The 24,686-nt window shown below is 42.1% G+C and overlaps 1 protein-coding gene across 4 annotated transcripts in view; it reads left to right on the top strand.

Annotated features, from left to right (window-relative positions):
* MGAT5B (alpha-1,6-mannosylglycoprotein 6-beta-N-acetylglucosaminyltransferase B) overlaps positions 1 to 24,686 on the top strand; it is a 228,410-nt gene that overhangs the window by 158,504 nt on the left and 45,220 nt on the right. For all 4 annotated transcript variants that reach the window (XM_072990466.2, XM_078385992.1, XM_072990467.2 and 1 more), the window contains one exon: positions 20,416 to 20,547. In XM_072990466.2, the coding sequence (XP_072846567.2) occupies positions 20,416 to 20,547 (132 nt within the window). The remainder of the gene's footprint in view (positions 1 to 20,415; positions 20,548 to 24,686) is intronic.

The raw sequence follows: 24,686 nt of genomic DNA, 5'->3' as shown, positions 1-24,686 counted from the left end.
CCATGGCGTCTCCTTTTATAACATTTAAAGGGCAGGAGAAGGGCCTCCTGTTTGGCGAAGCTAGCAATTTATTTTTCAAACTTGTAATTCAATTTTATTTTATTTGCTTTCTAGCTCTGGGTGGAATTTTCTCTTGCACATCATTTCCACTACCTATCTATTATACCCCGAGAATGGCAAGGACAGAGGCCATCTGGCTACGCAGCTAATAGAAGAACTTGACTCAAAAAGATGAGTCAAGCATCGCTTAACACTTAAGAGTGTTAAGCACTTAATTACCACTTCTGAGCCTTGAGTCAGGACCTTGGGCAGAGGAGTCATAGCATCAGAGAACTGTGGAGTTGGAAGGAGCCTGTAAGGCCATCGAGTCCCACCCCCTGTCCCGTGCAAGAATCCAAATTAAAGAAAATCTGGCAGATGGCTGTCCAGCTTTCTCCTGAATGCCTCCAACACTGGAGCACTCACCAGCTCCTGAGTTAGGACTAGGATGCACTGTGGAAGGGAAACTCCTAATATGTCCCAGTGATCCTTTTACTGTAGGGCATAGCGCTGTGATACATTCCTGTATTTCATTGTGAGTAAATGATTGATATCTTCCTATCTGTGCCTTCTTGGTGACATGAAACCTTTTCCCAGCCCTATCTCCAGTGTGTGGGGGTGAAGGTCGCAGTGCCCTCTTCTGTTATTGCCCTAAGCATGTCTTGTTGGCACATGCAGATGTGGAGCACTTTGTTCCTCTTAGCACCCTGTGTCAAGTATGTCGCCATCCAGCATTTCATTTCTACATTGAATTGGCCTCCGTCATCCCATGCAAGATCTATTTCTGAATCTGTAGTTGCCTTCTTACATTCTGGAATGAGGGCACAAGGCAAAGTGAATAGGATGGATCAAGGGCCAAAACTTGATGAATTAGCTTAGATGACCTGCAGCAGAATATGATTGTGAATGCCACTTCCCTTGTTTTCTTCTTTATGCAGGCCACCAGTTGTCAAAGTAGAGGGCTAGGATGCTGTGTCTCTTGCTGCCTCTCTACATGGGCAGCTCACTTGTGTTATATCAAGTAACAAATACGTTACTTATAATGTGTTCCTTTTCTGGAGTGGCAAAGGGGCAACAATTCTGTATTACTTCTTTGGAAAAAAATAAGAAAATAAATACTAATATGGTAGCTTTGGGGGGAGAATGAGTAACAGCTGACTGGATAGCTCAGTGGTTTATTTTTCTGGCTTTGGAGTCTGAGGTTAGGGGTTTGATTCCCCACTGTGGCTCCTAGGAGAAGAGCCAGCTTGTATGGCCTTGGGCAAGCTGCATCATCCCTGGGAGCCTTCAGAAGAAGGGAATGTTAAACCAGTTCTGAGTACAGCATTCTCTACCTGGGAGTCCCTGGAAAAGGTTGCCTTAAGTCACAATTGACTTGACTGCACACAATTATTATTAATAAGTACCACTTGTTACTCAGCAATGTTTTGAGAAATTTGGACTATTGTGGCATTTTTATATATATACATATATCTGTGTGTATATGTATACATATACATATACACACAAATATATATATACACACAAATATATATACATACACACATACACACATACACACATATACACGTATACACATATACACATATACATACATACATACATACACACACACACACACATACATACATACATACATACATACATACATACATACATACATACATACATACATACATACATACATACATACATACATACATACATACATATATGCACACACACACATATTACACTGAGTTCTAAAGCAAACAATTTAAAAGTGATGTGCTTGCAACAGACTGTAGGTAATGGGTTCCAAGCAACATCTAACTTTTAAAAAACCGCACCAACACACTAGTGTTTCCAATCATGCTTTCAACCACTGCTCAGAGCTTTGCACTTATCATTATGACTGATGGTCTGCTGAGTAGGTTCTGAGAATGTCATGTGCTTGTAAGGCCTATCAGGGCAATTGGCCAGTGGATCTTTTGGGTGCACAAAGGAACTCCCTGTCCAGAACCCTCAGGTAAGATATGAAAGGGTAGGATTCCTTTCACTCCGGTGTGTACAATATGTGGCATTTGCATGCAGCATTCCAGGGATGCCAATACAGCCTTCCAGCACCCTATCCATCTCCATCACAGCATTCCCCAAACACCCAAAGTTATTTGCCCCCCCAAAAAAAACCCAAGTTTGGCAGAAAAAAATCTTCCTCTGCCCTGGCCATGTTTTGGGGAGCTTCCTCTGCACCACAGGGCTCCATACCCTGAAACACATTTTTTTTAATTTTTAAAAGAAGCGCACCAGAGAGTGCAAGGATACTTTTTCAGTACACCCCTCCCATTTTTATGTGAAAAAACGGGGTTGAGAGAATGGAGCATGATAGGAGTGGGTGTGGTCCTCCAAGGTCCAGGGATGGGCATGGAGACCTCTTGAGGTTGCTCAACCCTGCCTGTATCCAATTATCCAGTTTTGCATTTCTTTGCTGACCTGCTTAGAAGTAGCCACTGGTGACCTAAGTCAACCATGAAGTGTCAAAGCTAGGGCTGTTAGAGTGGGTGTTATGTTTAACTAGAACCGGGAGGACCCAGGTTCACATTTCCTCAGTCGGAAAGGTCACTGGGTGACTGCCAGTCAGTGATCATTGCTCAACCGAGCTTCTTTCCCAGGGTTTTTGTGAGGACAAAAATAGGAGGATGGCTCTCAGCACCACTTTGAACTCATTGGAGGAATGATGGGTTATCAATGAAAGAAAGGTAACAAATGACATATTAAGAGCAATCAAACAATACGTACCATTCAGATTCTTGCTCACAATACCCCCATGAAAGGAGAGCAGACACTGCCACCAACAACAGTGAGACAGCAGCAGCAGCAACAAGTTTCTATAGGTTAGTGAGGATTAAATTTCCTGTGGCTCAACCACTCCCATATTGACTATTAGTGGGATTAGCTGTTGCACACTCAAGATAGTGTATATATGGTAGCTTTATGTTGGGTGTGCAATGCAAGGCTGTTAGTGGGAGTTTCCAGCCTTAGCAGCCCAGGCATAAATCCAGTTGTTTTTCTGAGCTAGAGGAGCCTCAGTTAATTAAAGAGAACTTAACAAGACAAGTACTTTCATTGATTCAGGAAGTCTAAACTAGTCTTGAGTGACAGTGGGTTTTGGTCTCATTTTTCTGCCTTTTATATATAGATGTGGGGGGTACGCACACATGTATGCATACATTTGCACAAGCACATGTATGTAGGGCAAAATCCCACATGTATACTGCAGTGTCACTGCAGCTTCTCTGTGAGTCCAGAATTGTGAACATTGTTTTTTTTTTAAGTGTCTGAATTATAATTCCATCAATAAAGATGGTGGCTGATTTTTTTCCCTAGGCTGAGTGCTCTCCAGAACTCAAATTAATTCCTGTGTTTAATTTGCTGTCCTTCCCAAAGTCCCATTTTAGACTTGGAGAGCTCACATTCTGCAGCTGAAACACATCTGCATAATTATCTTAATTTGCCCAATAAATTCCTGTCAAAGAATGCAGAAAGTATGCAGCATTCCTTGTATGTGAAATTTATGGAGCCTTGGCTGTAAAGTCTTATGGGAAGAGTTTAGCCTTTAGCTCTGATGGAAGTCTCCCAGTCCTCCTGATCTCAGCCAAGGAGGATGTGAGGATGAAACATCTGGCCGCCTCCTGGGCTTCTGTAGTTAAAGTCAATGTGTATATTTCATTGTTTTTCATTCTTTTGTGTTTCTAACTGAATTTGTTAGTTGGTTGTTGTTTTTTATATGTGCCCTGACAGCTGAGAGGTGAAGTGTACATGATTATCTGGTGCAAACCCTGCCAAAGAAGGTTGTAACACCACCAGCAGTTTGCCGCTCCGGGGAAATAAAGTGCAAGTGTCAAGCTGAATCAGAGGGGGTCAGGAAGTGGCTCCTTCAGCACAAACTTTTGTCCATGGAGAGCTCAGTGTCAGAAATGGGTGCATTCCACAATAGGAAACAAAGATTCCCCCAGCGGAGCAGAGAGGCAAACAAACGGGACTTTACAGAACAGAGTTACAAATGTCACAAAGGACTGGCTCACACTTCCATCACTCTCACTTCATGGTTTGCATGCCATTACACAACAGAAAAGCATGCTTCTTCTAGTTTTCCACATTGCTCCAAAATATAATGTTTGTGTGTGGAGTCAATTCAGACAGTCACTTCCTGGCAAAAGGGACCATCCATAGGCTTTTATATGTAAGACAGGCTTCAAGCACTGGTTTATTCATCCAGGAGTAGAATCTGGTGGGCATTGTGGTTGTTTTCAGAAAAGAAGACCAGCCCTATTGAGATTTACACACAGTGGTATTATGTTGTTTGAGATTCTTCAGTCATCTCCAAACTGAGAGCAAAAATAAAGACTCTGGACACAGACGTTCCCTTCACCAAGAGTGTATTTACAAATATGCATACATAGCACCTCAGAACTGGCAAAGTCCACAATTCCAACTGACAAAGTAACGTGCTGCTCCTCCATACATCAACCCAACACTAAGCTTAGTCAGCACCTTGCTTATGTAGTGTTGTTGTTGTTGTTGTTTAGTCATTTAGTCATGTCCAACTCTTTGTGACCCCATGGACCAGAGCACACCAGGCCCTCCTGTCTTCCACTGCCTCATGGAATTGGGTCAAATTCATGTTGGTCGTTTCGATGACATTGTCCAACCATCTCATCCTCTGTCGTCCCCTTCTCCTCCTGCCTTCTGATGCAATCATGACAGAGCATATTGAACTCTGCACATGTGCAGCAGAGTCATATGACTCACTCTTGGCTCACTGCCAATCTGAGTGACTCAGCCTTTTCTGATTTCCCCCAAACCCCCAATCCACCATATTATAGTTTATACAAAATGCTGATAAGCCCCACTATACTTTTTGCATACAGTTCTCTAGAACTTGGGAAAATTCCTTTTGCGGCCAACTAAATGCATTCAGCCAACATGCCTAGCTGAGAATATTGGGAGTTGTAGTCCAAGAAGGATTGTTTTCAATACCCATCAGCTTTCACTATGTCACCAATTGCATTGAAAACCTCTACAAAAGTGCAAGAGATCCATTCCTGTTGTTACCTATGTGTTTGTTTTCCTCTGGTTAAAGAAGTCTTAATCTGAGGTCTGAGCCACTTAGGGCCTCAATAACCAGACTCATGGGTGATGGCTAAGAAGAAATCAACCCCTCTGTGTGGAAGAATAATGTAGCATTATTAAGTACAGTGTGGTTGATGGATAAAGAAAATGAAGTGAAGAGAAGCTCGCAATGATATCCTTTCTGTGGTTGGTTTTGCCACACGACGACAAAAGTGTGCCACAGGCCGAAGTTCCTCAGGTGCCTGGGCACCGTTAAACTAAGATGAAATGCACAACAGTTTCCAAGTGTGGCTTTTATATTTCTTAGCCCTTCTAGAAATTGCTAGCAGGAAAGAACAAAGCAAACTTCAGAAAAGCACTCCTTCCTTCTTTGTAAATTTCGAAGGAAAGCGGGCTGGCAGCAGCAGAATTACTTTCTCAGCTGTGATGAACCAGGCAAAAAGTTCAGCACAGCCCTGTACACTAATGCGGTAATTCCTGGTTATTGTACATGCAGTGCCTTAATGCTTTCATGCCCATGTCAGTCTGTGGTTTGATGTCTGTCAACAGTTCATGCACTTACCTCTCTGTGTGACTGTTGCTTCCATATCTAAGGCCACGGCAGTGGAAGAAAATGCTGGTGGAATGCACAATCAGCTGCACCCAACAGCTTTTTTGCCTGCTTTTTTTTTTAAACCAAGAGTTTCTTCCACTCTAAAGGGAACAGTTGCAGTAAGAAGCTGAAAAAACAAAGCTAGCTCTTTTCTCACGGGGATCTTTCCACCCCCCTATGCTAGGCATTTCTACAGGTTGCTGCCCGATCGCCCTGAGGTATCCGTGCAGATATTTCTGGGAATGCTAGAAAAAGGAAAGATGTGAATGGAAATTCATGCCACTTTGGTTAGAAGAGGAACAAGCCTTCTCCTGCTTTCTCCTCCTTCCCTTCTACTGTCTACTCCCCCCAGTCTGCTTCCTGCTTTTTCCCTCCCCCTTCTGCCCCTGGGGTCTTCCTCCTTCCTTCTAGAGTCTTCTGATCTCTGCTCCTCACCCTGAGCTTCCCTCCTTCCAGAAGTTTCCTTCTAAGCTCTCAGGGCAGGTTACTCCTGTTGTTTCTCTTCCCAACCTCCATCAGTGCCTCTGGCAGGGCTGGTGGCTTTGCTATCAGTACTGTAGCCACCTTGCATGGGTATGGGGTTTCCAGGGAGATTGTCTGCAGGGTGGTGGGTGTGGAAGACATGGGGGACAGCCCATCCTTTGAATCGTCTGAAACCCATCTAGAGAAGGATGGGTCAGTCAATTGTTTAAATTTTAAAAAGCCTTATTTTTCCATCCCATTCCATTTTCCACCTCAGGGTGTGAATTCCCACACCCACATATTTGTATAACATGTCTTTTTAAATGAGAGTGTTCTTAAATAGACACGTTTTAAATACACATTTTAGTACGTTTTTGAGCTGAAAACTGTAGTATTACAGAATACAGAAGTATGAGAAAAAGATTATGACTGTGGTCAGATCTGTGTACTGTATTAGTCGAGGAAGTATGCACTGGGTCACTTCATAAACTGGACTGACTATAATCCTCTAGCGCTCCTTGTTACAAAACCCTGGTGCTATTCCATCCATTTAGAGTTCAACAAACGAAATCTACTGAGATCTTAGTAAAACAAGGGCAAGGGAACCCTTTGACTGTTTTCCTTTTGTGCCAGGCTGTTTAATTATAGAGGGTGTATTTGTCTGTACTTTCAACAGTTTGTTTTGTTTATTATGCAACAAAAATGCCCGGTTTGTATGCGAGCACCAAACTTTTCAAAGGAAGCATTTTAATTGTTTTTTTGGCAGATGAAAGTGTTCTATTTCCATGGATTTTCTTTTCTCCCCAGGAAAAAAGAAAGGCATTAAGACTCAGGATCTGTAATCACTTTTCACTATGTACCCAATGTACCTGTGCTGAGATCATGCTGGGAAATCAACTCATTGTGTGTGCTGATGAAACAGCAGCATCAGCAGCATCTTAATCATCAGCAACTGTCATGGGGCATTTATTTGTGCCATTGCTCTGTACCATCACTATGTTTTCAAATACAACTCTGATCCATAGGGCACATATGTGAGATTCATAGTTATACCTAGTGTTGCTGTACACATACACATGGAAAGAGAGAGAGAGAGAGAGATGCACCCATTTGGTTTATCGCAGGGATGGGCAACTTTCAGAGGTATGGGGTTCTGCAGATGGCTGCTGCTGGACCTTCTAGGGCTATACCTACTCCTGTACCCCATAAATATATATATAACATATATTTTGGCTGTTTACTTTTGAAACCAACCCCCCCTTGTGCCCTCTAGAGGCTATTTCTTTTTATGTTACCTTGGTTTCCATGAGAACAAGGAGTGTACAAATAATGTACAGTATCCTGTTTAGATCATTTGTTCCTGGTCAGTCACAGGTTACCCATATAAAGTTACCACAATCATGCACATCAAAATCAAAATAAAGGTTAAATAAATTAACAAGGTCTTTCTGATGATAAGATATTACTCTTTCGAGACCATTGGTTTATCTAGTTTAGCACTGTGTACATTCACAGGCAAAAGAAAAAGAGAGGCCAGCTTCAGAGTTGGAAAGAGATAAAATATTATTCCTCCACAAAGGCAAGCTGATCTGAAACTTCTGGATCTATGGAAGCCTTATGGCAGGAAGAACAAATATTAAGGATGTTTTGCTTTTAATTATGAGGCGGCCATCTTGTCTCTTTCTTTCCAGAGTGGCACTAAATTTACAGGTTTCAGGACCACAGCTTTTCTTCTTCTTCAAGAGGCCAGGGATTGAATGTGGAACTTTCTGCATGCATAATATTCACTTAGGCAATCTTCTACTGAGCTCCAGACCCTCCTCAGTTTAGGAGTTTCTGAATTTCTGGTCTTTTTTCTTCCTTGGGTAGAGATTATATTGATGTTTAAGTGAAATGCTGAAAACATTAACAGTTCTTTTTTTTAAAAAAAAAAAAATGGGGATCCTCAAGTGAATTATCTCCCCTACCTGCCCATATTTCCTACTGGTGCCCTCTTGTGTGCATGGAGCTCAGTGGTATAGATGTACTGATAAAGTTCTACAACCCTCAAAATATGGAAAGTCAGCTACCTTTCCATGTGTAACCTGAAGAACAGCAACTGGAAGCTGCTAGGATCCCCCAGCCTGAAGCATTCTGGGTAACAAAGCCCTATCTCAAGGGGAAAGCTGCAAATATAAACAAAACTTAAGTCACTTGAGGGGAAGATGAAATGGAGGGTGTAAAATATGATTGTTACTGTCAATGCTTCTCAATAAATTAATGCATCCCAATTGGTACAGATGAAAGCTGGTGCATTAATATAAGACCTCAAGATGTATTTATGTATAATTAGCTCTGTTTACTTTTAATGGAGATATTATCAAGGGACCACATTTTAGGATTCTCTCCCCCCCTCAATTGCTCTCTCTCTCTTTCTCATTAATAGCAACATTCTTGGCTGGTGGAAATTTACATAATTTTATTAACAGCCAATGTTCAGACTCAGATTTCTTTCTAAATGCAATTGCTTTCAGTCTGCCTATTATGTACAGACAAATCCATTTGCAGTGCACTCTGTAATAGAGCTGATCAGTGTTTTAAGTTATTAAGTGATGGTGAAATAAAGATGACAAGCCAATATGAGACGTACACCTGTAGAAGATGGAGAGGAAAATGCAGGCTGCATTGTATGCTCAGGATGTCTGTGTGTCTTGGAAGGAAAATGTTAAGGGTGATTGAGAGTTGGTTGCATATGTTCATTTGTACATAAGGTTTTGTGCATCTGGCAAGACTTGGTTTTACCAAATACATGGAGAGCAAATATTTCCTGACACTATAATAATGGAAATTGTCATATGTTAGATCTCCTCCCCACAAAATTTTCACAGCAGGAGAGCTAGTGCTTATATGCAGGACAACATATTCTTGTGGACTGTTGCTTTGCATTCTGGGTTTTGACATATGCTTTTCTAAATGGCATAAAGGTATAACCTATGCTTTCCTTTCTGTCTTTAGGAAAATGTATAGCACAGAAGAATACTGAAATTCTGTAGTCTACTGAGACATTGATCCCATTAGCAGCCACAATAAGATGTATTGGTGGAAATATATCTAGTTTCTTTTGGTGTGCTAAGTCTTGTTTGTTAAAAGCTATGGTGTGCTGACCAGACAAAACCATGATCTGAATTCCTGTTTTGTTGTTAACTTATGAACTATGGCTTGCTCAAATCATGGTTTGTTGTAATGCTGAATACGCAACTATGACTTGCCCTTGGCTTCTGAATTTTTTAAAAAATTAACTCTCAAGTATCAGTACAGAAAACCTGAACTGAGTAAGTTGTATGGAATTTTCCAGTCTATAAACGTTTTGTGTTTCTTGATGCCAGTAGAAACAATTTCCACCAAATGGGTCCTACCTATTGACAATGAGAGCATGTCACTTCTGGCTTTGCATTCCAGTGATTCAATAATGGCTGGGTGTCTCTTGGTGTAGCAACTCCTCTCACCTGCAGACTCGGCTGTATTTCCTGTTTACATTTTATATTACCTCTAGGAGTTGTCCTGCTTTAAAGGGCCATCCAAACAAACTGGAGATGCAGACAACCCCTCTCTTCTCTTCCTCTTTAACTTTGTAAAGGATGCTAGGAACAGGCCCTAATATGTTCAGTATTGTGGGATTTGCTTGGTGCAGGTTGCTCAGGCCTGTGGTGGAGCACAGAGAAAGGCTGGAGATGCAGTACCTGCCTTTCGCCCCTTAAATGAGTGAGAAGATGTCCCTTTCCATTCCTCACCTACATTTGATGCAGGGTTGGGAGATGTGTGTCTTATTCTTGTTGTTACTGCTGTTTTAAAAACCAGGAAGAAATTCCTTGCTAGCAAGCTGAGGAGCTGTCCAACAGCATGTGGTGCTGAATAAGTCTTTCATAATCTGTCAAATTATGAAACTATTCTCCTCTTCCTTTTAAAAGTATTTTAGAGTAACTTCATTGCTTAGCTGAAATATGGAATTGGGCCATTCTGTCAATCAGAAGGTGGGTTAATCTTTTTCAAATGCAATTATTCTGGTGAAATCCTCCACTCCCACCCCCAGTAGAAACTTCAGTCAGAAAAGGGTATTTATAGTTGAAAAATGATGCTGAAAGAAGGTTAACCCTCTTCTCCTGTAGTTGGATCTTTATCTGGGTCAAGTCACTACATGACTGCTCTTGAGACAAGATAAGCAAATGCAGGATACAAAGACATGTTTAACTTCATGTCTAATTTGGACCCAATGGTCAAATAAAAAGATCGGGAATATCATTTATGTATCTGTTAAGAACATAAGAAGAACCCTGTGGGATCAAATGGAAGACCTTGGCCAGCATTTAGATCACACAGCAGCCAACTGATTGCCTATGGGAAGTCCACAAGTAGGACATGTGTGCAACAGCACCCTGTTCATGTGGAAAGTGGTGTGTTAAAGGAGCTTGCTAGACAGGAGCACAACAGTCTCCCTCAATTCATCTCTCCTTACTCAGCTCATTTCTTTCTAAGTATGTTTGTGTCTTCCTCACTCTAATTCCAGAAGTGAGTTGTAAAGGGAGGAAATGAGCTGGAGCAATGGACTGAGAAGAGGTAAGGTTAGGACTGAAATGTGTTCAACAATCCTTACCTCTGTGCTCATTTCCTTTTAAAGCTCATTTCCTCGCCAGTTCCTTATTTTACATGTGGAAAGAATCAAGACCCTGACATAGTCATAGCTAGTTTGGCCTTACAGCTTGTTTCCTAGAAAAGGACACTGCAGTTGCCTGCATGATACTTTTTTTTCTAAGATAAAAGGTTTATCTTTCCTGCTTCTCTCTGGGTCAGTACAGCTGTCTATTGTCCAAAACTGCATGACAACATATATTCTATAATATATATTTCAAAATTGGTTTTTTAAAATTCCTTTTTAAGTTCAGTTGTTGTCAGTTCGGATGATCCCCAAAGATATTGCCTTTAATGGGTCAAGAAAAACAGTTTTATCTAACTATATGTTCTGAATGGGAAGACATTTGACTTTGTCTTGATCCTTTAAAAAGACGAATAAGGAGGAGCTAGGATGTTAATTTTTAGTTTTTTTATAATATGTTTATTTTGTCTCAGATGAGGGAAATTAAACATGTTGTTTTCAGAGGGGTAAAAATCTGCTTTACATATAAATTCTAACTACATGATTGTTTGAAACAATTGTACTTGAAATAGCCTGCTCTGTGAGCATATATGCTGTGTCATCAGTCATCACTGGACATCTGTGTATAACCTAAATAGGTCCACAATGGAGGAAGAAAAAGTAGAGCAGCAAGACAGATGTTAGGGTGAATCAAGCATGGACTCAAGGCAGTTGAGTATTAAAATCCTGCTCCTATATTGAAGGATTTTTGCTATTTCCTCCCCTAACTTCGGTGGTAGATTTTGCTCTGTGCTTTGGATTCAGTAGCCTTTTCCCTCTCTGCTAGAAGTGATTGATTGTTGGGGTTCACAGAGCCATTTCAGAATGGTACCAAGAGTCAAACTTTTTTCATATCTTCTTCGGAGAAGAAAGATCTCCTGATGTCTGCAGCCTTCATTTCAGATGAAATAAGAACCACCACAACCTGAGCAATCGATATAATTCTTCTCCCATTACTCAGGGAAGCAATCCCCATTGATAGGTTGTGTGCATTTGCACTTCACAGGAGCAAATGATAAATGTAGCCCTGGTTCTGAAATTGCTACCTATGAGCTGTTGCATTTGAATGGTTTAAGAACAAGGGTATTCTCATTTCCCAACCAGCACATGGCCATTATCATCAGGGTGATCCGCATAAATTACTATCCAAATTACCCAAGTCTTCTCTAAAGAGCCTCATGGCACAGGGGTCAAACTGCAGTACTGCAGTGAAGACTCTGTCCATGACTTGAGTTTGATCCTGGGCTCAGGTAGTCGGCTGGAGTTTAACTCAACCATCTATCCTTCTGAGGTCAGTAAACTGAGTATCCAGCTCACAGGGGTGGGATAAGAGAATGTATAGCCTGTGTAATTAAATTGTAAGCTACCCAGAGATTGCTTTGAGCACTGTGGGGTGGTATATAAGCAGCACACTTTGCTTTGCTTTGTTTTTCTCTCCTGCCCCTGAAATAAAACCAAAGAAGTCCATGGAATAGAACATTTCCTGCGCTGCTGGTGTGCCCATCCTTTGTTGCTGCTGGTTAAAGATTGCATGGATCTTGAGGAGACTCAAAAAGCAAAGGTGTGAAGTGTGGTAGTGGTGCTGAAAATATATAATGAGTGGACCCAGAAAAGAAAAGAAAACACAGTCTGGTGGAAAGACAGATTGAATAGTCAAGGGAGATTTGCTCCTGTAATACTGAAATTTATTTATTTTATTTTATTTTTGTATATTGCTTAGGAGTAGAAGGTCAAAGTCATGTTAAGTTCATTACGATCTGCATAAGGGTGCTGGTGTCACCAGCAGGTGGAGATCGGTGGTAATTAAAGAGTTCTGGTTTGATCCCAGGTCACATTTGACTTGTCTACAATTTGCTTGCTATCAGTCCCATTACAGGCATGTCAGGTGATCCATGGGATCAAAACGGGAAGGCTTTAATTACTGGCACTCTGCCACTGCCAGTAACATCATCACTGTTATGCAGATGTAGTCTACTCAGCAGAATATTGGCCAATAACTAAAATCATGAATGTAGAACTGTTTTCCTCAATGCTCTTTCTGAAAATAAAACAAAACCAGGCACTCCCTGTCATCAGTGGATGAACCCCTTGCTTTCTCTGCCTTCTGATGTTACTGTAATTTATAATTAAGAAGTTCTAGCAGCAGAGATCCAATTAATGTTGGTGTGGGTGTATTAGCCCGTCCTCTGTAAGAAAGCTGAGGTCCCACTAGATCAATTGTGTGCTGGACATTTCGGCTCAGGGACCAATCATTTAGAAGCATGCCATGGGTCAGTTTGAAAATAGGTCAATGGGATGAGAAGATAACCCTTGGTAATTGGACTCTGTTGCATCAGCTTCAACATGGGTCACTGGGTTGTTTAAATTGCCTTCTAAGAGGGAAACAGTGGGAGGAAAGCTTGCTGCAGATTTATTCCAGGGTGCTTGCAGCTGTTCAAGACAGATGTCCAAAAACAAACTAGCAAGGCTGTGCTGTATAGGTGAATACGACACCCTTAACTGGCTTAATTAAAGAGGAAACAATGTCAGCCATCACTCATGTTATTCTGTATTTAATAAACGCAACTCAGCCTCATTTTACAGATGCTCACTAGCCCATTTGCATTGTTATAGCACATTCCAGACCCATCTTAATTAATGATATCCTCATAAGAGGTTTGTGGCATCTGTGGGAAAGGAGATTCAAGGGAATGCCATCAAAAGCAGATTTCACCAGTCAATTCTCCATTTTATTTTATTTTTTTAAGATTATGTTTTCAGAAGCAGCTGGCCCTGGATGCAAAGATCATTTTCTCGCCTAAATAAATCTGTTAAGCTCTTGGCAAAGAATGAATTTGTATTCAATTTTATTTGCATAATTTCAAGCGCCATTAATAGTACATGGCATGAGGAAAAATTACCAAGTTTTCACTCCAATCATGAGTGAAATTGGGTTTAGTAGAAAATTAGTTGACTTAACTGGCAGATGATGAAAGCTTGAACAAAGAATAGTTAAATAAGGAAGAACTGTAGATAAGAAACTTGAAGAGACAGGCTGAATTGAGATCCATACTCACATCAGAACATGCTAGTTGACATGAAAGATAAATGGATACTCATAGTGAATGCAGAACTTTCATCTCAAGAAGTCTCACAGGGCTAGCTCCTCAAATGTTATGACTCCATCAATATAGCTCCATGAAAAATGTGGATGTGATCATGATTCCACATCAACTTGTTGGGTAGGTCTTTACCTTAATGTGAATAGTACATAATATGATGGCAGACTCTTAATTTGTACTCACTGTTACGGTAGGGAAACTCCATCTAAAGCTTGCCCCTCTATCTTTCTTGAGTAATTGATGTGGTATGAATCACAGGGCACAAGATTGTTACGAATTTGGCCATCAGACCACATCAGGCAAATTAAGAACTGCAGAACAGATAGATGTTTGAAGAGTGCCCACTTTGTAATCAATCATTCGGTCCATTCATTCATTCAGATGTGACCAAGTTACAAGATACACACAGATATAAGAACAGATAAATACATATAGATTTGTCAAGAAAAAATATTAAGAGTCCAATAAGTTCCTCTCATATAAGCAGGCAGTCAGGCAAGCATGTGTGCACGCACACACACATATTCAGGAGCATTTCATCTTGTGAAAAATAAACAGGGGCTCTATGGGGGGGGTCTAATTTGAAAGTAAGGTGCACATAGTCTCAACATAGTGTCATCACTGTTGTGGCCAGCTGTGTTACAAATTTTGTCTGCAACAAGAGAAAAGTGGTGCTGTGAAGGTTTGTGATTTGCCAAATGCTACCTAACAAGCTTTTTGCTTCTGTCCATTCTATAAAAAATGATAAAATGATTTCAATATGAATCCAAGGCAGACCTTTCGACATCACAATAATCCAAATTTATGCACCAACCACTGATGCTGAAGAGGCTGAAATTGACCAATTCTATGAAGACTTACAACACCTTCTAGAACTGACACCAAAGAAAGATGTTCTTCTCATTCTAGGGGATTGGGATGCTAAAGTAGGGAGTCAAGAGATAAAAGGAACAACAGAGAAGTTTGGCCTTGGAGTTCAGAACGAAGCAGGGCAAAGGCTAATAGAGTTTTGTCAAGAGAACAAGCTGGTCATCACAAACACTCTTTTCCAACAACACAAGCGACTCTACACATGGACATCACCAGATGGGCAATACCGAAATCAGATTGATTATATTCTCTGCAGCCAAAGATGGAGAAGCTCTATACAGTCAGCAAAAACAAGACCTGGAGCTGATTGTGGCTCTGATCATCAGCTTCTTATAGCAAAATTCAAGTTTAAACTGAAGAGAGTAGGAAAAACCATTGGGCTAGTCAGGTATAATCTAAACCAAATCCCTTATGAATACACAGTGGAAGTGAAGAACAGATTTAAGGAACTAGATTTGGTGGACAGAGTGCCTGAAGAACATTGTACAGGGGGCAGCAACAAAAACCATCCCAAAGAAAAGGAAATGCAAGAAAGCAAAGTGGCTGTCCAATGAGGCCTTACAAATAGCAGAGAAGAGAAGGGAAACAAAATGCAAGGGAGATAAGGAAAGTTACAGAAAATTGAATGCAGACTTCCAAAGAATAGCAAGGAGAGACAAGAAGGCCTTCTTAAATGAACAATGCAAAGAAATAGAGGAAAATAATAGAAAAGGAAAAACCAGAGATCTGTTCAAAATAATTTGCGATATTAAAGGAACATTTTGTGCAAAGACGAACATGATAAAGGACAAAAATGATAGGGACCTTGCAGAAGCAGAAGACATCAAGAAGAGCTGGCAAGAATACACAGAGGAATTATACCAGAAAGATCTGGATGTCCCGGACAACTCAGATAGTGTGGTTGCTGACCTTGAGCCAGACATCCTGGAGAGTGAAGTCAAGTGGGCCTTAGAAAGCATGGCTAACAACAAGATCTGTGGAGGTGATGGTCAGTGGAACAAGGTCAGTGGAACTATTTAAAATCTTAAAAGATGATGCTGTTAAGGTGCTACACTCAATATGCCAGCAAGTTTGGAAAACTCAACAGTGGCCAGAGGACTGGAAAAGATCAGTCTGTATCCCAGTGCCAAAGAAGGGAAGTGCCAAAGAATGCTCCAACTACCGTACAAATGCACTCATTTCACACGCGAGCAAGGTTATGCTCAAAACCTCCAAGGTAGGCTTCAGCAGTATGTGGACCGAGAACTCTCAGAAGTGCAAGCTGGATTTTGAAGGGGCAGAGGAACTCAAGACCAAATTGCTAACATATACTGGATTATGGAGAAAGCCAGAGAGTTCCAGAAAAACATCTACTTCTGCTTCATTGACTAGGCAAAAACCTTTGACTGTCTGGACCCCAGCAAACTATGGCAAGTTCTTAAAGAAATGAGAGTGCCTGGCCATTTTATCTATTGTCTGAGAAATCTATACAGTCAACCCTCAACTTACGAACATCTCTAGATATGAACTTTTCGATTTACGAATGGTTCTGTTGGCAAAAATTGGCATCAACTTGTGAATTGAGCTTGACCTACGAACGAGGTAGAGGCTCCGTTCGCAAATCAATGCCATTTTTTGCCAACAGAGCCATTTGTAAATGGCTCCCTGCGAAAAGGCAGGGAGAAAGGGCTGCAAAAAGGCAGGGAGAAAGGGCAGGAAAGCCCTGGGAGACCACCCTGGGGGTCCCTGCCACAGCGATTGGCACCTTCGGAGCTCTCAAAGGGCTTTCCCCCCGACATCGGAGGAAGCCGTTTGAGAGCTCCGAAGGCAAAAATTCAAAATTCCTGCCCTTTCCCCCGCTTTTTTGCCTTCTGAAATGCTGGAACAGATTAATTCCATTCCCATGCATTTCAATGGGAAATGATACTTCAGCTTACGAACTTTTCAACGTATGAACGTCGTTCCAAAAAGGATTAAGTTCGTAAGTCGAGGTACCATTGTATGTGGGACAGCAAGCAACAAGCAGAACTGTATGGAACAACTGATTGAAGCTGAGGCTCCAATACTTTGGCCATCTGATGAGAAGAGAAGACTCCCTGGAAAAGACCCTGATGTTGGGAAAGTGTGAAGGCAAGAGGAGAAGGGGACGACAGAGGATGAGATGGTTGGACAGTGTCGTCGAAACAACCAACATGAATTTAACCCAACTCCGGGAGGCAGTGGAGGACAGGAGGGCCTGGCGTACTCTGGTCCACGGGGTCACAAAGAGTCATACACAACTTAACGACTAAACAACAACCTAACAAGCACATGATTTAGGTTCAAGAGGAATCCTATCCTACTTCAATATCCTCAGAACTAGACTATGTTGTAGATATTGTAATAAATATGAATCGAAGGAAAAGACTGTGATGATGACAATAAATGCTTTAAAAAACCCAATTGGTAACACGTGTCAACAGCCATCCCAATGGTTGGACAATATGGGCTCGAATCAGGTGCATGACTATATCTCCCCCACCCCATTGTGCCCCCAGTACTGAGGGCAAGAAACACAACTCAGCCAGTCTTCTGTGATTCCCACTTCTTGTTATCCCCTGTATGTGACAAAGCCTTGAGTGGCTGAAGTCGCTTTGCCTTGGAAGTCATGGAGCTGCCAGACGATTACCCTTGCCATCCTGGAAACACAGAGATAAATGTTATCTCATTTCTCCTTGATCATGATAACCTTGCTGTCTTCCTCTCTGTAATCTTCAGCAGTATCTCCTGGCTCTGTAGCTCAATAGGATGCTTTTTCTGTTTGTGGCCACAATGAATGAATGAATGAATGAATGAATGTAGTGCACATCTTTGTAACAAAACTACACACTCCTTGGGCAACAGAATCCCTGTTAAATCCATTGTTAAATCCCTAGATGGTGGTTCATGGCACCTGAATCCTGCCATCAGCTTTATGCAACCAGACAGAAACACGCAACTACACAAGTGTGTGTTCGTGTGTGTGTGCTTGTGTGTGCGTGCGTGTATGTGTGCGCACGCATAACACATAGACATATAAAGAAGTGGGATGGCTGAGTCTACAGCAGGAGTTCTTACACTTTTCAGCTGCATGCCCCCTTTTCAATTTTGGACAAATGCTTACAACTTCCCAAATCTCCTTTACCATAATCTAACAGCCTTCTAACAAAACAAAACAAAACCATCCATAATTAAGATTTTAAAATAAACTAAAAACCTAAATAAAAAATTTGAGCTAAAAATAAGCCCAGGGTTTTTTTTGTGATACCCATATATCCAGTATTGCAATGGCCAGTGGTGAGAGACATTGTAAGTTGCAGTCCAGCAACAGAGAAGATATGAAACAGATCATAGCACTGTCCCTGCTAATCAAAAACTACTGGAACTTTGACTTTGGGAGCCAGTGACTGTCACATGTAGGTAGCTCTTGCTTTCGCAACATGTGCATATGATGGCATTACGCTCTGCAGGGAAGAAATGAGGGACCCTTGTCTTGCCCATCCCAATTTCTCTATCCAATCTCCCTGTACAATCTCATGTGGCCCTTGTAACCAGCATTTGTTACACATCTGGCAGGATACACCGGAGCATGTGGGGAGCTCCCCATTATTACAGCAGGACTGTGGATTATAATATGAGGTTGCTTGCCCTGTTCAAATGCATGCTCCCCTTTCCCTTCTTCCATCCAGCCCCACATATGACTAATGTACTGCTCTGAGAGGAAGCTCTTGTTACTAGAAATCCTTTCCTGCTGAACTGCTAGCATCAACCACATAGTTGCAAAGCATGAGGGAAGCGCTCATGAGCTGACCTGCGACTTCATAATCGGCACTGGAGCCCTTCTGTGTTGCTTCATTTTATTGATTGGGTTTCCCCCTCCCCTCCAGAGATGGCTGTCAGACAACAAGAGACTTTCTATTCATGTCATCTTCCTGGCCAGCCACTTAGCGTAAAATTGCCCATAAAAGTGAATTTAAATTACAAGTGATAAAACTACAGCCTATCCTTGCCACTGTCAGCCCTTTTTTGTTCTAGATGGTGATGAAGCTTATATTCTTTGTGACAAGAGCAGCAAAGCAGCTGTAAGCACTGATACTCAGCTAAGGCACCATAAATGGAAAATCCCTTGTTTTTGTCTCCTTCACTACGCCGCATGGCCCTTGTTGGTATTCTTCTAAATATTTTTCACTCTTCCTCCTGAGGTCACACTAAATGTGAGCCCTTCCATCGTACCAGATGGAAATGGAAGAGACAGAACATGTCTTCTCACTCTTCACCCCAACCTCTATTCACAAAAGCAATGAAGCAGCTGCAAGCACTGAAACTTTCATGGTGGAGATGCTCAGTGATCTTATTTGGAAAAGTTACTTTTTTGTGTTTCAGGTCCCAGAACCCTCTAGACAGCATAGCTAGTAGCATCTGTCCCCCCTTCCCCATTTGTTTATAGCAGTGGTTCCAATCATGGCCCCCAAATGTTCTTAAACTCTCCCAGAAATCTTGGCCAGTGCAGCTAGGTTGAAGGCTTCTGGGACATTTGGGTCCCCAAGGTTGGGAATCACTAGTTTATCATACTAGAATTGTCTGATCTGATGGGTTCTGCTGTTACGAACCTTTCACATCAGCTCTTGAAAGTATTACGTGTTTGAACTACAGCTTCCAGAATCTCCGAGCCATCTTGGCCAGCAACTCTGTTGGCTGAGGGATTGTGGGAACTGTGATGGACAAAAATAACATTTCCAAATGTCCTGTATAGGACTGGTACCGGAAGTTGGCCTCAGCAGTTTCATGTTGAGGCCTCTATGTCAGTAGGGGGTTGGAAAATGAACTGTTGGTCTTCCAGATCATTAGAGGGCACTTTCTTACCTTTCGCAGTTTGTGGGGACAGGCATTAAAGGGGGCAGCTTCCACATACTTGCTTGGGTTTCTTTGGAGGGGGGCAGTGGGAAGTAAATGCAGAAGGAAATGGTGAATGATGAGCAGCCATTTGACGGCACCTTGCCAGGGAATCTTCAAAACTTTAGATAAGTGCTCTACCTGGAGATTATTTGGAGATTTGCCCTTTTCTCCTTTAATGTTCTCTGGCTAGAAGTGCAAGACTAAAGTGCAGTGGAGATGTGCAATGTGAATAAAAGGAGTTGAGACACTTTGTTTATTTTTAATGGCATGTTTTTGCAAAGATAGAACACATCTGAAAACAAAAAACAAATCAGGAGAATTGCTTTCCTAGACATAGAGAGAAAAGCAACATCAAGGGGACCAATACATCAAAATAAGAAATTCAAATAATGTAATAGCATCCTACACTAAATGAACTTGTCATTCCAAAATGATAAAAGGAGCCACTTTGCTTCTGTTTTGATTGTTTCCTGTATGAGCTGTGTGAGAACACATGTCTTCACCTTTCATCATTCCTGGACCATTAGCCATGTTGGCTGGCATAGATGAGAGATATACGTAGTCCAAAATCCATGGAGGGTACCCCTTTGTGGAAAACTGTCCCAAACAAAGGAGTTTGAATGGATGGTTGTCCATCTCTCCTCAAATGATGATTATCTCTTTCTGGTTCTTTCTAGTATTTTAGGAGTGCCTCCTGGACGAGGTAACTGCCCTTTGACAGTCCCTTTGCCCTTTGACCTGATTTACACAGACTACCATGGACTACAGCAAATGAAGCAGCACATGGGCCTGTCCTTTAAGAAATACAGGTAAGGAGACGTGGGGTGGTGACTCCCTACCCCCTGTACCTTTCCCTTTTTCTATCCTTTTAAAAGGTGGCAGGTGGAGATGGCAGTGACAGAACTGACAGGCAGAGGTGTACACATTCAATCAGTACATCTCTCTAACGGTGCTTTACAATGTGTCACAATCCTTGGCATTCCAGATGTCAGAGAACACGAAGCTTTCAGTGGCTGGGAGCCCTACTTTTTTACCGTCTCTCAGACTGATCTTGTTTTCCCCATCAAGTCTACCCTTTTTGCTCTTCTGTGGTCTGCCCCAGGCAATGCTTAGCCGATTGATTCTTTTCCTCAAGAGGGTTTTTAATGCAAAGGGAGACACATATGGGGTACAGAAACTGATGAATGACAAACTGATGAATACTAATAATTGATGAGTGACCAACTGATTAATACTAATAATTAATACCAGTGCCTAAAGTATGTTATCATATGAATACTCCTATATTCATACAGTGTTAATATTCTTGATGGTGGTGGTGATAAAAATGTTGATTAATAGTTTGGGAGGAGAGCTGGGGAAAGCTACCTGTCCCAAATCAACCTCTTCCAAGATGTGCTTATATCGATACTGTAGGTACATATATAGCAAGGATTTAAACACACACACACACACACACACACACACACACACAGAGACACACAGACACACACACACACACACACACACACACACACACACACACAATTTTATGGTGGTGGGCTGTAGTGCCACCTGCGTGCCCTTCTTTGGGCTGGGTGGTATGACTGGAAATCCCAGGCTAAATCAAGTTTTCAGCCAGCATGGCAAGGTGAAGCATCTTCACCCAATGCCTTGGTCAGGATCCAGGTGGGACTCTTCCTCTTTCTTGGAACATCAAATGGAGGACACAATCGGCAATTGCAGCACATTCCCTGCATGGAAAGATACCATTGTCACTATCATCACTATCATCATCATCATAGAACTGCAGAGCTGGAAGGGGCCCTATGGGCCACTGAATCCAGTCCCTGTCAGGAAGGCACGTGTGGGGAATTGAACTCCCAACCTCTGGATCCCCATCCAGAGACCTAAACCACTGAGCTATCCAGCAGGTAATGCAGGGCTGTTTTCTCTGAATACGTTGCTTCTTCGTACGAGCTTCTGTGCCAAAGTTTGACTTAAAAGAACTTTTGCCATTATGCTGCTCACTTACTTTCATCAGCCTTGTTCTGAGGCATCATTGGTGAAATAGTTGTGTTAAAGTCAGCTACAGGCCCAAACTGTGAATCTAGTACACATACTGATCAACCCATTTTTTTTAAAAAAAAATCCCTTCTGATTTCCTTAATGCTGTCTGCTTTGAACTGTGGTATGATTCTTCATCAACAAACAATTCAAAAATAAAAATGGCTAGGGATGTTGGCAAGTCTTCGAACCTAAGTCCCAGGTCTGAGTCTGAGTCTTTCATCCTCAGTCCCAAGTCCCAAGCTCGAGTCTGAGTCTCGGGTTGTTTGTGCTGCCCCTAAGGCTTTGAACTCAGGACTCGGACCCAAAGAGATGGACTATGCATGTGCTGCCCAGCTGATGGGCTGGCGCATGCACAGAGATAGCAGGGTTTCTTACCTGCCGCCACTGCTGCCGCCCACCGCCACCCGCTTCCTCCTGCTGCCATCTTCAGAGGCAAGAAGCCCATCTTCCCTTCCAGGAGCCAGCTGCTGCCTCCATCCGTGCATGCACTGCCCAGCTGCTGGGCTGGCGCATGTGCAGAGGCAAGAGCTGGCTCTGGGAAAGGAAGTTGGCCTACTGCCTCTGAAGATAGCAGTGATGGCTGGCAGTGGCGGCTGCAGCATCAAGTAGGGAAGCCCATAGGGACTCAACAACGCAACTCAGACAAATGGGTCTGAGCCACAAGCTGAGTCGTGACTCCCTCCTGAAACCCTGGAGTCGAGCCCAAGTCAAGTTGCTGGTGCAACTGAAGTCAGACGCAACAGTGACTTGTGACTTTGGAGTCTCCGTCTCTAGAAATTGTGGAGGACATGCCATTCCCCATCAGCAGCCATTTGGCAAATAAGCAGACGTGATTGGAGGTCTTTGTCTCCAATCTTATTAGATTGGCACAAACTACTAGAGTGGCAGAATCTGATACATGTATTCCTGAATCATAAGGGAAGGTAACAATGTTGGGAGTGCTGATGACCCCTTCCTGCCCGGTTGCCCCCATGTTATATTGTCTGAGAGAAGGTGGAAACTCCATGCCACACTATAGTAATGAAAAATATGGATGGAAGAATCCTAGATGGGCTGCAGTGTGCTTCTCAGAAACCTTGCACATCCTGTTAACGACATCCGTCGCTTCCTTACTCTTCAAATCTTGTGATCCAAGAGATTGCAAGAAGCAAGTGTAGCTAGGTGAGAAGGATCTCAGATAGTTCATGGGGCTCCTGGGACTAGTCTCCAGCTTTAGTATCTTCCTGGAATCAAGGACAGCATGACACTGAAAGCCTTGTGCAAAAGGCTCCTTCGTGTTCCTTTTTTTGTCCGCTCCCGGGTTCTAGCTTGCTGCTTCTCCCACTCTTTCCTCCTTCTCTTTGCCAGGGGTCAGGGGAAAACGCTGTTGTCACAAAAACAACGGTGTTTTTTTAAATTTTATTTTAAGTATTCGTGGTGCACAGACCTTGCCAGCTCTTTCCTATGTTGAAATTTTCTTATGTTTCTCATCAGTCTGTCAGAGTGGGTGGGTAACATACAATATCCAAGATCTTTCCGGTCACTTTTTCTCGGGTTCCATTTCAATTTCTTTTCGATCCTTTCACGATCACAGCTGTACAAAGCATATAACAATTCTGTGGATAGTTATTACAATAATTTTATCTCAATTCATTTCACCTTGCCAGCCATTTTTTTCCCCTTCATTTGTTATCTTTTCAAAAGAGTGAAGTGTGTTGCACTATTATTTTTCCCTAAGGATGGAGTGCTTGAGATTTACACAATAATTTGAATGGAACTGAAATGGAAACTGTCTTTAACATTTAAGCTTCCCTTATCCTTCCAGCCAGGCAGCCAATGAATTTCCCATACATCCTCATAATTTAAGACTTCTTCATAGCGTGGTTTATCTCTATGGCTTGGACAGCTGGTAAATTGCCCAGTGAAGGGCCTCCACGCTGTTTCCCAGCTGCTGTTGCCACATGCTGGGTTATAGTCACTAAAGAGAAAACCGTCTCATAGACTGCCCTCTTAAATAAATTAATAATACTAATGTTTTCTATGGAGAATGTGGGGGCTGACTGGCTGAGACTGCAAATGTAAATAATCTAATATCCCTCCATAGGTGAGGTTTTTTTTGGGGGGGGTGGCACACAAGAAAAGAGGAAAAGGTGAAGGGATGAATCAACTGAGGGCCTGTTTTGTTTTTCTCTCTCTTTCTTCAATTTGGAGAGTAAACAAAAAAAATTAATTAAAAAAAACCCAAAACTCATGTCAGATAAGCAGCTAGCTAAATTTTGTGATTTAATTTAGTGCTGATACTCCTGCTATTCATTACCGTTTTCTCCTTCCCTCCTGTTATCCTACAGGAATTTATGAGGGAGAAAAATGGCAGGCAGTCTTACTGCTTTTATTATAAATCAATTTTCTCTCTACATTCAGCTCAGTCGAAGGAGAGAAGCTGGTATTCATGTGCTTGCTTTCATACTGTCCATCTCTCTCTCTTTTTCTCTCCCACCTCCATTAATGCTATGAACCAATTTCAGGATGCTGAGGAAAGCATTTAGAGAAAGGAAACCTCATCAACATTAATTATGGCTGACAGTCTCTTTCTCTTCTCCCTGTATTTGCCTTAAAACTGTGTAAAGCTAGTAGTAGGTTATGTGGATCAGTGGTTACCAGCCATGAATATATACTGGAATATAGCCATCATGCTGGGGGGTGGGGGTGGGAGGAAAAGGCAACTTTTAAACTCATATCCTGCTTGTGAGTTCTCCATCAGAGCATCTAGCTAATCACTGGGTGAACAGAATAATGGACCAGATAGGCCTTTGGTTCTTTGTCGTTCTTGAAATGGAGTTCCTGCTAAGCCCAGCTCCTAGGAGCTCAAGCAAGTCCCAGTGCCTTTTGGTGGACACAAACTGGGCAAATCACATGACGT

The sequence above is a fragment of the Pogona vitticeps genome, chromosome 2, assembly GCF_051106095.1.
Source record: "Pogona vitticeps strain Pit_001003342236 chromosome 2, PviZW2.1, whole genome shotgun sequence".
In the NCBI taxonomy this organism is placed as follows: Eukaryota; Metazoa; Chordata; class Lepidosauria; order Squamata; family Agamidae; genus Pogona; species Pogona vitticeps.
This window is presented reverse-complemented; position numbering and strand designations above follow the sequence as displayed.